The sequence below is a fragment of the Linepithema humile genome, chromosome 3 (genome assembly GCF_040581485.1).
Source record: "Linepithema humile isolate Giens D197 chromosome 3, Lhum_UNIL_v1.0, whole genome shotgun sequence".
Lineage (NCBI taxonomy): Eukaryota > Metazoa > Arthropoda > Insecta > Hymenoptera > Formicidae > Linepithema > Linepithema humile.
The window spans coordinates 25846022-25860852 of record NC_090130.1 but is presented as its reverse complement, the minus strand read 5'-3'; the positions used below and the strand labels follow the sequence as shown (position 1 = coordinate 25860852).

The 14831-nt window shown below is 42.3% G+C and overlaps 1 protein-coding gene across 3 annotated transcripts; it reads right to left on the bottom strand.

The window, feature by feature from the left end:
• Window positions 1-32: 32 nt before the first annotated feature.
• On the bottom strand, window positions 33-14231 carry LOC105675220 (uncharacterized). 3 transcript variants are annotated; one of them, XM_067351176.1, is made up of 8 exons: window positions 13754-14231; window positions 12851-13387; window positions 11443-12485; window positions 10289-11156; window positions 9317-9666; window positions 8132-8516; window positions 7853-7923; window positions 33-7272 (listed from the first exon to the last, which is right to left on the bottom strand). In XM_067351176.1, the coding sequence occupies exons 2-8, from the start codon at window positions 13295-13297 to the stop codon at window positions 6258-6260; spliced, it is 4179 nt and encodes a 1392-aa protein (XP_067207277.1). In that variant the 5' UTR covers window positions 13298-13387; window positions 13754-14231; the 3' UTR covers window positions 33-6257. The 3 variants fall into 3 exon arrangements, with proteins under 3 accessions (XP_067207277.1, XP_067207276.1, XP_067207278.1); XM_067351175.1 differs by having other exon boundaries at window positions 13915-14231; XM_067351177.1 differs by having other exon boundaries at window positions 8156-8516; window positions 13915-14231.
• Window positions 14232-14831: the final 600 nt, after the last annotated feature.

Sequence of the window (14831 nt, the reverse complement as noted above, 5' to 3'; positions counted from 1 at the left end):
CGGGGAAGAAGGTGGCAGAACACACTCCGCGCTTTGAGATAATATATTTATTTCTTATTAATATGGAGTTTTTTTTCATCAACAATAACAGTGTAGCAGTAGGCGTAACAAGAGAGACGAGGTAGGTTACGAGGAACCTAGCCTAATGTCGTACGCCAACAAGTCACCGCGGTTGGAAGGGATCCTCGTGGCGTCTATTTTTTTTTTTTTTTTTATTATTTTTAATTTATTTATACTTAAGTTTTTTTTATGTATGCTACGCGACGCGCCGAGCGATCGTTTATCGTGACAAGGAGTTAGCGCGCATCGGGCGTCCACGTGTAGTCCTATGTGCGAAGCGTTTAATCCTCGAGCGAAGTATTTGCAATCACTCGCGCTGACTACCGCGTGCGTCATTCACTCGCAGATTATTCGTATCGTACTTCAACATACGATAATAATTACTAATTAACCGCAAAATTACGCCATGTTGCAATACTCAATAAAAATAACTTTCGCCATAGCCATAACAAACACGATATATCTATGGCTTGACGCAAGAATAGTTAATGTCGCTCTTTGCCGATATGAAACAAGATACACGGCAAGATTGAAGAATAAGAATAATTAGTTTCACGACTGAAAATGAATAAAACAGACGTGACTTTGCTGGAAACATTTTGAACTCTTCAGATCGCACTCTTCGTAATGCAACACGTCTTACTTTAACTAAAAAGTTGCATTGGTTTATTTTTGCATTGAGCCACAGATATAAGCGTATCTTTTGATTGCATTTTAAGATGCACATCCTATAACCTCTTTATACACATTAAACATTTGCGAACTACACTTTACTTATTCTCCATCTCGTCTCGACGCCAGTTCGTGTTGCAACGTTAGTTAAAATGTTATAATGTTACAATCAATTGCGATGCTGTAATGTTATAACACGAGTTATAGTATAGCGAACTGGCGAGGAATAGTAATAAGTATGATAAATCAATTACGATGCGCCGTTCGAGGATTAAATTCGCTTTTACGCGGCTCGCATTTAAGTGTGCAATGAGAAACGAGATACACGCCACGGTAACCCATTTTGCAGTTATACGAACGGAAGAGCCATACTATGTTAATCACTTACGATTAATTATTCCATAAAGTCTAATGCGTTATACTATGTTACGGCCGATCTTCCTCCCTTGATCCAAGTGACAAATCAATATGACGCATGCCGAAATGAAAATCAGCAATGCAGTGTGCACCGACAACGTCTTATCTCGCGGCGATATTTCTACAAGAATTCTCGGAACCTGTCTGTCATAAAAAAATTACCAAGCATGTTAAATAATCAAAAAGATGATTTGTCTTCAAATACTAAGAATTTAAATTGATAAAGAATTGTAACTCTGAAATTAAAGATTAAATATTGCTCGAAAAAATAACAAAAAAAAACAATGTGTGTACTACAAGGTAAGGAAAAGACATTCGAGAAGATAAAAATAATTTCTTCGTAAAAAATAAGCGTAAATAAATATACGCGATAAAGTGCCGAACAGCAGCGCGAGACATTTGCATATTAATTCATCACTTAGCAGGATAGAGGAGACCCGTCTGTTAGATAATATTAAATAGTGGTATTACTCTTGTGGCAGGATTTCAAAATCAACGTAACAACAACAGTTCAAATTATGGCAGTGCTTTGTAGAATAATCTTATTGCCCGTTAGTGAGTGAATTAATATGATGTCATTAATCAACGCGATAATGATAATGAGTAAATTACGTGTGTAGACCATGCGCGATCCGATAACTCAATTTGTCGTTAGCACGTCTCGCGGAACGACAAATTTCTCGTTTCTTAAATTGGTGTAAATTCACTTGCTCTTTATTCTCGCAAGTTCCATTTGCCCCCCCTCTCTCCCCCTCTCTCGTCTAGTACATCTACTCGACGATGCTGATTCGTGGTTCTTCGCAGTAGGTGATGTACACTTTGGATTGTACTTGAACCTCCCTTGCATTGTTGCATCGAGAGCGATGCGCGAGAATCGTAATGGAAAGAGAAGAGCGAGTGCACTGAACTTAATTTTTACGGAGAAAATACGCGACTCATAGAATATGAAATCTTGCTCGTGTGTGTATGTGTGCGTCATGTAGGCCGGCATGTCCAGATATATTTGGCAAACACGCAATAACGCTGCATTGCAATGAGATAATGGTAATCAAAGAATGCTTGATAAATTATCAGACGGAAGAACGAAACACCGATAAGGTCAATGCACCAGTTCACTTAATTGCGATGATTAAGATTTCTTTACGAGCTTTGCGGAAAACTATTTTTGCAAAACTCAATCCCTTCTCTTTTCACGCTACTTTCCGCATGCGATTTTAGAAGTTGATTAAATCTGGTCACAAAGTAGGCATTTGTGTGTGACTTTTTTTAATATTGCGTTCCTTAATGTTATTTTTATTAAAAAAACTAGAAAAATTTCCAGACAACCAAATATTTCTTTGAAAATCATTATTATATTACGATTGTCTCATATTGTACACGATATAATTATATTTTTAAAAATTTGAAGTAATATAATTTGCAACGCGTGCATTGAGATTAGAATAAATATTTGGAGATTAGAGACTGTTTTGCTGGATTGTTGAATTTAAAATTGCAAGAAGATTTGTTCGAAATGTTTAATACTGGTGATTCGACTCTATTTCTTGAAAATAAGTTATCTCGGAAATATATTATTTTAAAATTCAATATAAATAATTCTCAAACATGCTTTTTTATTGCATTCACCACTGTCGCACTGCAACGCGCGCGCAGGATTACAGTTGCAACTATCATTGAGACCGTTTCGGAAGTTTTTCGTGCGATATAGAAATGCGAAGACTTTCTCACAAAGACGGCGACGAGAGACAAGTGCATTGTGCTCTTATCTTTCCGTGCGTGTGATGTCTAAGAGGCTCTTGTTGGCGCACAAAGAAGTATAAAGGGCTCGACCTTTAATTCAGTGCAATAGTGTTCCTTTCAGGTATCTAGTAGAAGACACGTATGTACAAGGGATCCTTCGAAGGATGACTGGGCTTGCCCGAGATGCTCGTGACAACAGAACACGCAACGGAAGCGAAAAAGATAGATAGCAGAGCCCTACTGAACCAAATTACCGGCAGAACCCACACGCGTTACAAAGGATTACGGAGCTTAAAAATTAATTCTTTAATAAATCTATCTTTGATTTCTTTAGGCGCGGGTGACTCTAGACTGGCCCCCTATGTTTGTATTTTGATCACTTCCTGAATTAATCGCAGCACAGATTACGCTAAAGTCTGCTTGAACGCGTTTCCGAATGATTCGTCTTTGCTTTTCAGCCTCGACTTGTAAGAGCTAGTTTAGCGATCGGACAACGAAGGAAAAATACTTTCGCGACGTAGATAAAGAGAGCAAAGTGAGAGAAAGAAGAAGCTAGCTTCAAGTGAGCTTAAGTGCGTTTCGCGAAAGTGACGATGGAAAGAATGTGTAGGCTGAGACGCGGCTGAGATGACCGGCATAATTATTTCGCTCGCGCGAAAACGACGGCGAGTTACGCTAAATTGCGGAAATTAGCGCGTGACTAGTGCACAATCATTCAGGACACTTTCATCGATCGCGGTTTCGGCGTTGGCGCGTTAACGCGCGTAACCCGGCAAACCCCTCGGAACGACTAACCACGACTACTAACAAAGACAATGACACGCTCTAACTATCGAAGTGGAAGTATAGCCTCGCCCTAACGCGATCCGTCTGCAATTGGCAGCAATTGTCATACTCGCTGCATTTTTTCCTTGCTAAATAGTCACACGTACACTCACACGGAGATTCTCTACCCACTAAAGGACTCGACGAGGGAATTTTTTATTTTTTTAGTTCTGCTTAAGTATCTGAATACAATAGCGTTTCTACCGAGAGGAAACTATGAAACTAAATGTCTATCCCCTATTATGTTAATATAATGTAGTGAAATATTCGAATACAGTACAGTACTAGTTTTTTTTTTTTTTTAAGTAAAGTATCTTTGGGCGGATACGACTACTCCTCTAAGGCCTCGCTCCATAAATCCTCTTCTTTTTTTTTTTTTCTTTTTAAAAGTAATTAATTCAGATTTTAGTCCCGTACACATCCACGCTCTACCATCTAAGTTGAATAATAATAATGAGACTAGACGTGAGTTTCTCGCCCTCTTCCATCGAAGTGACGCGCGAGAACTCGTAGACGAAGATGGGACATGCACATTAATCAGTTTAACAATTATTCAATTCCGATAATGTTTCATTTACAATTCCTGAATTAAATCTCACCTATCAGTCTAGTAAAACCGTCGGAGAAGTCGGTGCTTTACCAACGTCGCAGCACGGACAAACGATTTATATATCGCATAATATCTCCGGGCGCTTGTCCCATTAAAAATGTACTCTATTATTAGACTCACGTAAGAGAAAAGCAAACACTCGAGAGATTCAGGGTTATCGCATAATACTGATATTTGGCACTGCTTTAGGAAATAATCGTAAATCGCGAAAGAACCGCGACGAAATTTTTCTTATCCTTATTTTCTCGCCGGACCTGTAGGGGTATTTCGTACTCTGTCAACGACGTTCGTCGGTATCTTAACGCTAGAATTACGGCAAGAAAAGTCAATTGATGTTTTTTTAATTTTATATCTGTATATGTAGTGTTATCGATTATACGAATCATATATTATATAATTTTACGATTTTAATATTTTAAGTCTGAGCCTCTTTCGCTATATTATACTGAAAAGAATCAGAGAAAATTATTTGATTCCTATATTTCTCTCACTCGGCATTTCTAATGTTAAATCACTGAAAAATGTCGTTCGAGATAACAACAAATGTATGTAGATTGATGTGATTCCGTATATTCCGAATTAAAAACTGCAGCGATACTTTAATTTACGATTTTTCTACGTAATATTTTTCTTTAATGAAATATCGATGTATTTATAATGTGTTTCTTTTCTTTTTTTCAATTAGACACCAACGAAAATCATTAACGCAGCGCGAAACACTGCTGTCGAATTCCGGTATTGAATAATCCGTGTTACGAATACATTAGATTAGAATTCCATCCGCTTCTAAGTTTCTTCCCCTTGACAGGCGCGATAATTGTAAGATTAATGCATATTATCTCGCAGTAAGTGGTCATTCTACGCCGAGAGTCCATCGAGCGAGTCTCTCTCCTTCCGTAGTCAGAAATTATTAAAGTGGCAGTATGCAGTCCAATTCGACGAAGTTCGGTAAACCAGCGTTTCTCAACTTTCGCAAATTGTTTACTCTTTCACTGTTTCGTCTGCGCGAAGTCCGTGTACTTTATCATATTTACATGTGTCCGTTGAACGAGATGAGAGAACAATATATAGTTTGTCTTGATATATTTACAATCCCAAAGGGATGTTATCTAACGCAGGCTTGTCCCAGTTTTTAATCTCAGCGCGAGCGAAATGTTTCCGTTTCTCTAACACCGCGAGAAAACAAAGAACGAAGCAAATGGGGTCAAACGCTTCACCCATAAATCGTCGCGTAGACACGTGTTCGTTGTATCTGTGCGGTGAATCGGTTGTTATCGTTAGGGAGGGGGGCGAAAAAAAAAAATTACGGCGGTCGCGGATGGAGATAAGCGGTTCCGTTCGCCCGATAAACTTGGACAGGCCTGGTCTAGATGCCGTTTCGCAGTTAAAAGAGCTTTTTATCTGCTTGTAAGACCGTGACGGAATCGTCGGAGACCTCGGAGTTGAGAAACACTGCAGCGTACAATATCTGGTACCATAGCAATCAGAGAGAGACTCACCGAGGCTGACGGTTAATGTAGAGTTAAAATGCCAACAAGAAAATATCTTAGTACTCGTGTGTACCTCGCTACCTATTTAAGACATCTCTACTAGAGTTTATAGCACTTTTGTTTATCGACGTAATCCTATATTATCAATGTACGTAACAACGTATGAACAATCAAAGAGATTTTCTCCCAGTCGCCATCATCACCCCTTTCACCGCTTCCCGCCGCACGCAGAAAAATTCCTTCATTTACGCGCTCCGTCGTATTTTCGATTCTCTCTCGCTAGTTCTTAATTTCTCTGATAAACTGTCGTGATCTACAAATTGACCTATAAATCTGATATTGCTTAAATCAATCAAAGCCCCTCAGAGGCTCCGCGATCCATCAAAAGCCGATTGCTTTCAAGTACTCTCTCTCTCAGTTTTTTAATACGGAGCAGTTTCCTATCAAGGGGGATGCAGATCGCGGTGGTGGGCCCTGGCACTTAGAATCGCCTTCAGTTCGGATTCCAGCTGTTTCTTAGTGCGCTCACTCACCGACCGGCCGCCCACCACCGGTTGTTGGGTTAGCCTCGGCGACGGCAGGTCCGCCATCAGCTTGCCGCTGTCGCGATTTTCGTGGCTGCGGGCACGTCGTATGGGCTTTTTTATCGGCAACGCTTCCTCCTGGGTTTTCTCTTCGTCCACGGAACGGCTCAGGGAAAGTGTCATTTCCTGATTCAAAGTGTATGTAGAGCCACCGGCGGCACCGACGGCACTACCGCCACCGCCGCCGCCGCCGCCGCCGCCGCCGCCGCCGCCTATGGTCTCCGACGATCTGGTAAGATCGATTGTTCCGGAGCCCCACTCGCGCGACAATTTCCTCCCGATGGCGGATGTGAGCTCGCTGTTCGGCGACAGGAGCGGGCTCTTGGACGCCTGCGAGTAGCTGGCCGAATGTGGTGGTCTCAGCGTGGCGAATACCGGAAACGACTGACCCCGCTTGGCCGGGCTGCGGGCGTACCTCGGCGTGGGCGCACCGCCGCCTCCGGCCGCCGCGGAATCGCGTCTGACGGTCGGCGTGCCGCCACCTGTAGAATCGCTCCTGGTGGGCGCCAACGGGCGCAACGTAGCGCTGCCGCCGAGATTAGAGCCCAAATGCGGCGGTGGCGAGCCGCCGTCCCCGTGGCTCAATCTACGCCCGACCGTCTCCAGCGGGCTCCTCGCGCGTAGATTCGTGCTGCTGAGCGTGAACTCGCGCGGCTTCATTGGCGCATCGAAACTCACCGACGATAATCCGAGACGTGACGCTGACAAGTTCGTCGAGCTCCTGCTCTTCTCCGAACGCTTCGGGCTGCGGGGCATCAACGGGCTCTTGCTGCGACTTCTCTCTCTGCCTTTGCCCAGTTTCTCATCCTTCTTTACTGTTTTCGTAGGCTCCGGCTCTTCGGGCACCGATTCAATCTTTTCTTCTTGTTGAACTCTGAAAAATTATGACATTCAATATTTAGCGATTTCACACTGATCTTTAATATCTTTTAGATCGGCAAGTAAAAATTGAAGTGTCCCAAAATTTGCTATCGAAATACCATGTAATAAAAGCGTTTACAATGTTCTGTACAAAGCAGTAATTTTTCTAATATAAGGAGCGAATCGACATTTAGATAGTCGAGTTGCTGCGCATATGATAGTCTTAACGCTTGTATACACCTTTACTGGTACCAGATAAAAAATTGTGTTTGTATACGTTTATATGTAATCGATATTTTCATGGTCATCGCGTTACAGTGCGGTGTGCATGAAAAAACAAAAATCATAGCTGACCGTAACAACAAACAGTAACATAATCTTTTATTTAACATCAGTGAATTTAATCAATACTATCGTATGCGCAAATGGACAGTCATATTTAAATGTAGTTTGTAATCAGTAATTATTTAAAGAGAATAAGAATCGCAAAAGTTTTAATTACTTATTCAAGAACTTTCACGCTATACTGATTCGCGAATTGATTGCGAGACACCCCGCACAGCTTAATAAACTTGAAAATAATATTCCCCTACCTTCGGATTTCCTGGATCATCTCGAAGAACTGCGCTTTGCTCTTACGCCTGCGACGTTGTTCGTGTTCCTTCTAAAACATACAAACATTATAGATATTTAGAAATGAAGATAAACGCCCTGCCCGTAAGTTCGTGAACATGCATCTTCAAATAGATTGATTTTTCACAAAAAGCCATAACTTCATTTTGCACTTATTTTACAAATAAATATAATTATATAATAGAATACTGTCTTCTGTGTCATCAAGATTCACGTTTGCGAACTTTTGGACTACGCACATGTAAAGAATCAAGGACACGCACTCGTTTGACACTCTTCTGGAACAGCGACGCGATCTGGCCCTGACGCACGGTGTGCACCAATTCCCGGGCAGCGTGATGCGGCGAGACCAGCTCCACGCAGTTGATGAATCTGTACAACTTTTGTGAGAAGAACATCACGTTGCGACTACGCCAGATGGAATCTTCCGGTCTGTGCCGCAATCGCGGCAACGTATACTTGTAGAATAGGTGCTCTCCCAGCAGTATGATGGCACCTAGCACCACGCCCATACCGAGCAGGCAGAACACTCCGGCCACAGACGCTACTCCCAACGGCCTGGGTTGACCACCCGGTTCGGCGTCTAATGCTTGTCGACCTCCGAGACACGGCAGATCGCCATACCTGAAACATAACTTTGTATCAAGTGTCTGCTCTCTATTGTTTCTCCATTTTTAACCCTTTACGCTTCAAATGCCAGCTAAGTTGGCTATAACAAAATTTTGGATTCTAATGATTTAATTGTTAACGTTTATCAAATATAAATGTAAATAAATAGAGAATTTATGTTTAATATATTACGAACACTGGCACATAATTTAACAAATGTTTATTAATGTCGCGCAGAAATATGCAGAGCGCAAAAGGTTAATATCTTCTTTTAACATACTGATAATCTTATTTATTTATGAAAATGTATGATAAAATATAAGTTATACTGTAAATAGAACTTATGGGAAAGTGGAGTTTTACTTTAGTGTATAACATAAATACGCATATCTCTTCAAATAAATTAGTTTTATAAAAAATAGATGTAGATTTTACTTTTCCCCAAAATTTTCTAAATTTTATTCTTACTTCCCGGTGTATCTTATATAAAATAAATATATATTCAACATTCTCTCGAAATAAACTGATTCCATGTATATAGACGAACGGAATTTACATATTGAACACTCATAACTCTTCAAATAATTTATGTAACGACGTTTACCCACGCAATAAATTAAACGCGATAAAGAACATTTCTTGCTAGTTGAGATTTCCCACATCTGCCACATTCTACGCGACTTTATTTACCACTTTAATGTATTTTAGTCTAACGTAATTATCACGCTCCCGTTATCGCGCAAATAAGAAGAAAGTTTACGCGCGAACTAATATCGATTATCCAATTTTTGCGCTTATTTTCGCGCATCGCTCACCATTTCTCCTGTAGAATATCAAGCAGCCCGTTGCTCGTATAATTCGATATAACTTTAGATATGCTCTCTTTCAAGGGATGTCCCTTCGTGAGCGCGATCGCGTAAGTGTCTTCGTTGATGGTGTCACCGATTTTTTGTAAGCGGCAACCGTCGTCGGTCGCCCGGTAGTAATCCAAGATTGGCGTATCCGCGATAAGAATGTCGAGAGAGCCGTTTCTCAATCTTTCCACGCCCTCGGCGACGTCCGATAGGGAGTATCGAGCCATGTGGGACCACAACTGCGGATTTGCCCTTTGCACGTAGTACTCGGCCGCGGACGCTCTTGGCGCACCGACTTTCTGCGCCAGCAACTGCAATATAATACATTTTCATAAATTTTAAGTTCATGACTGCAAACTAGAACAAAATATTTTTTTTTAATTCTGTTCAAGCATGTTTTTGCCATAAAAATACTAATTAACAATTTTACCTCTCTTCATAAAGAATAATTAACATTATTAATTTTTTATATTTTTTATAAATTAATTGTATCATTTATTTTTATATCCCCGAGAAAAAATGGTATAATTGATCAGATATAAATATAATTAGAGTTATGAAAAGATCTCATAACATATGTAATTTTATATCATTATATAAAATATCACATGTTATCAGATCTTTTCGCAACTAATTATACATATTTAAATCTGACCATATTATACCATTTTTTCTCGGGTCATAATAAAATCGTAATAAATGACAAAGGCAACAGTAATTAATATATTTAAATAATTTACATAATTATGTAGAAACTATAATAGAAGTGAAACTTGATAAATTTCCACTTTCCACTTTCCTCTTTCTTTTTCATAAATCAATTTATCTTCAGTAATTTAATATTTGTTTTAAAGTGATTTCATTTCGAATGATTCAGTGTTCGCTAGAAATTCAGGAAACTGCTTGATAATAAGAAAAACTGAGATTACTTACGCTCTTATCGTGATAATTGCTCACTGCAGAGTGAAAGAAGAGACCGGCGATAAGAGCAGCAATGTTGGCCGTGTACGAGGCCACGAAGATAACGGAGAAGCCACCCCAGATATTGATGAGAAACTTGTTAGGCCAGGATTTCGGCGCTTTGAAGGCCACAAGATGGCCGCACAAGAGGCCCCACATCACCCACAGTGCGGATGCGATGGAGAAGTTCTTGCTACGCTGCCGGCCCCAGGGATTCAAACCGAACGGGCTGAACCACTCGTAGAGCGCCACGGCGATCGCGGTGAAGTTCAGCGACGTGAACACGGCGATCCACAGTTCCGTGCTGAACGGAAACAGGAACGCGAACAGCGGTATCTCGGAGCGTAGCTTCGGCGCCGTGAGGAAGCTTACGCCGCTGAAGTAGTACGGCGTGGTGAAATCGACGACCTCGGCGCGATGAGTGGACACGCTCATCGGCGCGAACGCGAGCTGCGCCCGGCCGGACACTAGCTCGCCCATCACGCCGTTCCACGCGCCGCTGCGGCCGTTTCGTTTGCCGAACAGTCCGTCCTCGGTGAGGTACAGGTTGAAGCGAAAGCCGAGCTCTCGCGCCACCAGAGTCAGCAGGTCCATGCTCAGGCCGTAGCAGCACTTCACGGTGTCACCCTGCCGGCAGATGAGGCCGCGCAAGCAGAAACCCTCCTGCAGCTCCGTGACCATGGTAAACGGCGACGCCAGCGCGGTCACGATGCTGTAAATCGGCATTCCGATCTTCTCGCCGCCCTGCTCGAGATACGCCGGCATGATGCCGCCACCCGGCCAGATTATGGTGTCCAGGCGGACCTCCCTGCCACCTTTGATAGTGCCGACCTTGGTCCACCTGGCGAATATTAATAATATTACTTCGTTCATCTTCGAGCAACAAGTATAGGATGTTCAATTTAAATTCACAAACGTGAAAAGTTTATGTAAAATTTCTGTCTACATTAATCAGACTTATTTTGAAAGATTTTTCAGCATATTTTAAATAGTTTTAAAAAAATGTGTGTATAATAATGTAATAATTAAAAATAATTAGTAAATAAATTATAAAAGAATATTTTTATATACGCGAATCGCGGTTTTAAATTGAACACTGCGTAAATGTTTCACGATCGAGTTCAAACCTCAGTTGAGTTTTATTCCCGGGAAACCTGATAGCCTGTAAGTTCAGCAGCTGGAACTCCGCTTTGTCCTTGGAGATCTGTCCCATGGATCTTCTCAGCTTTCTCGTCAGGATCGCAGAGACGTTCTGCCTCACGTCGCTCGTCATAAACTTATCTTTGCGTTCCGGAAAACAATTAGGCATAAAGTGCTCCTTGAGCTGCGGCTCGCGCATGCGACTTAATCTCGTCTTCGCTTCCAAGAAAGCCTCGTCCAACGCCTGCGAGGTCTCCCTCATGATTCTAGAGAGTACGGTGTCGCCGCCCATAATTTTGATGCCGGACGGCCTAAGCGCGAGCATGCCGACCGGCATGAAGCTCTTGGAGTTGAGCTCCTTGTCGCTCGGAAGCCTCACGTCTTCTTCGTCGTCAAAATTGAAGTTCCGGTCCTCACGCTTGGTCACAATCTTCTCGTCTTGCCATCTGAACTCCTGCAGCCGATGTATGTCATTGGCCAGATTCGGCAGTGAATTCAACGGTAGCGAATTCAACGGCGGCGGTGGCGGCGGTGGCTGATTATCCGCCGCGAGATTCGTCACTCGCTCGAGCAACGGCGGATTTTCGTTCGTCGCGATCGCCGAGGTACGCGAACCGTGCGCGACGTGCGAGCTGATGATGTTAGGCTCGTTTGGCCGCAGTTCCGCTTTAAGATCCAGCCACAACCACAGGAATCTTCCCGACAGCATCTCGTACTTGCCGGCCGCACCGAGGATCTTCCGAGCGTTGTTCAGATCGCAAGCCATCACCACAACCCCACCGGTGCCACCCTCTTCCGCTACCCTCCTCAGCCTCCATTTCAGAGTTTTGTCGTTTGTCGGCAGGTGTATAATCGCGCGAGGCGTTAGCGTTGATTGATTTGTCTGCAGAAGATGGGTCACCGGCAGCAGAGTGGTGTCAATGAGGAGGGTGAACGCGTGCCAGTTAGCCCGTTGCATTAGGGCGGCAGCCGCTGCTCCGACCTCTCTAGGGCTCGAACCTATGCGATTTTCAAACCGACCAAGGTTTCCCTGTAAATCGAAAAATAATCTCCTTTCAAAATTTTATTCATGATATTTATGTATATTCATTAATTTATCATTATCATTAAGTACGTTTATAAGCTATATTTATTTAATTAGAGCGTTTATATTAATTTTATTATATAAAGTTGATGTGTTTATATTTTAATTATATTTTATATGTATTCATAAAATTCTATAACACATTGTACAATTGAATATTTTACGCAATATTTGATAAAAAGGAGTAGATGAGAAAGAATGGAAAAAATTTTCAATTAATTTATAAATAAAACAAATTCCTCTATTTTTTTATTTTTCCTCATATTTTTTTGGCAGAATTAAAGATACAATGACAAGTGGTGAAAATGTACCTGGCGGAGAAAATCTCTGTGCGTGAACGGCAACCACAGAGCTGGGAGATTCAAGGCGGCAGCAGCCGTGACGAGAAATCTGGCTGCCGATCCTCCTCCTATAATAAGGCTTAGTACTGTCTTTCCGCCTTCGATGTCTGTACAAAATTTGTTTAACAGTGACAGGGGGTATGACAAGGAATCCGTCACGGGTGTCATCCTTGCTTCTACATACGACACATCCATGTCCGCGTGTAAAGATTCCAATCTCGCTTCCTCCCATGCTCTCTGTACGTCTGACTTGAAAGGAGTCTGAGGCTGAGTTAAACATACCACTATCCGCCACGATGCGTAAGACGATCTGAGCCTGGCCTTCGCCGCTCTCAGAGACTTCGCAGCATCCGAAGACACTGACACAGATGCCCCTAACAAGAGGAGAATTACAACTCCTGTAAAGGAGCCAGGCATCTTCCTCAGTTTTCCTTAATTTTTACTCCCCTTCCTCTTTTTTTTTCTATTTAGCTTTTCTAACGCGCATTGTCGAAGCGTGGGCCTGATCTGTAAACAAAACTTGTTGTTAACGAGCGCGCAGATAAACCTCAGTTAACAAACATATTCAGCGATATTTTGTAAACAATTATTGTACGCGCAATATTTAGTCCGATCGTTTTCCGAAATTGCACTTCTTGAATCGAATTTTTCCGTAGAATACTTGTGACTTTACGAGAAATCTTGTGAATGTGAAAAATAATGTAGAAAAGCTGAAATTCAACAATAACTCTTTTACATTCCGACGCAAAATTATAACCTACAAAAAAAATTATATCTTTGTTAAAATCTCTGTCCAAGTAGCAAAACCGCACACGTTTGGCGAAAGCATTTTTACGTTACACCGAGAAAAGGATTTCATCCAGGGGTGGTTACCCTGCTCCACTTTTGAACTCGCAAGTGTCGGGACAACTCTTTCGGCACGAACGAACGGGCACATTTCGCGTCGCGGCGCGTACACGTCGGGATGAGATTCCAGTTCGCATTTCGAAAACGATATCGCGTTACGAGGGTGCACAAAACATAGACGACCTTACCTCTCGACGGAAGGGATGGAAGGTCGCGCGTCTGGTGGGGGTTTAAGAAGAGCAGAGCAGGGATCGCTTTTTGGCCGCCGCCGCATAATAGCCGTCGATCGGGTAAACCGTGTCGATCGTCGAGCGAGGCGGTCGGGTCAATTGCGGTCGGTGCGGTAGACGCGGACGAACAGCCACCCGTCACTCGTCCACCCCCGGACGATCTGCTCCGTGCGTAACGGCCATTTTCGCGAGCAGCCCCTCCCTTTAAATTTCACCCCTGTGGCACCCTGTGGTCCACACGAGCGCGCTCGTGGCACTCTCATGTATTGCGCCTGTCTCCCTCCCTCCCTCGCCCGCCGTGCGCTCGATTCACTTGTGTGTGTGCGCGTATCGGCGTGTACATCAGCGCACCCCGACAATGCCACTAACACTCGCGGATTTTGCTGACGCGCGTTATAAATGTCTCGCAACGTCCTGCGAATTAAAAAAAGAACGGATTTCTTGAGCTCCTCCTAATACGAGGTGTCCCGGAAGCCGTGACCTCATTCCGAACCGTTGGGACAGATACGATTTTTTTTCGAGTTGACTCGACGAAGAGATTGATAGTTCCATATTTGAATTATAAGATTATCGATGATGCTGTGTAAACGTTCCACACTAAGAAGGACGATTAAAAAGTTGCAACAAGCTTCCTCGAAGTTTTACTTGGAAAAGTTTCACTTCAAGCTATCCAAAGAATGTTTAATTAAGTTTTATTAAATTAAGTTAAAAAACGGCAGAAAGTGAGGAAATATTCTGCATGTTAAAGAAAATTTAAATATTAAAATAAAAACGAGACAACCCATATTGAAGATTGATTTTGAATTGTGTCTTTTTTAGTTTCAAGTTTTTGTATATTTTATATTCTAAAAATAAATTAATTGAATTATATATAA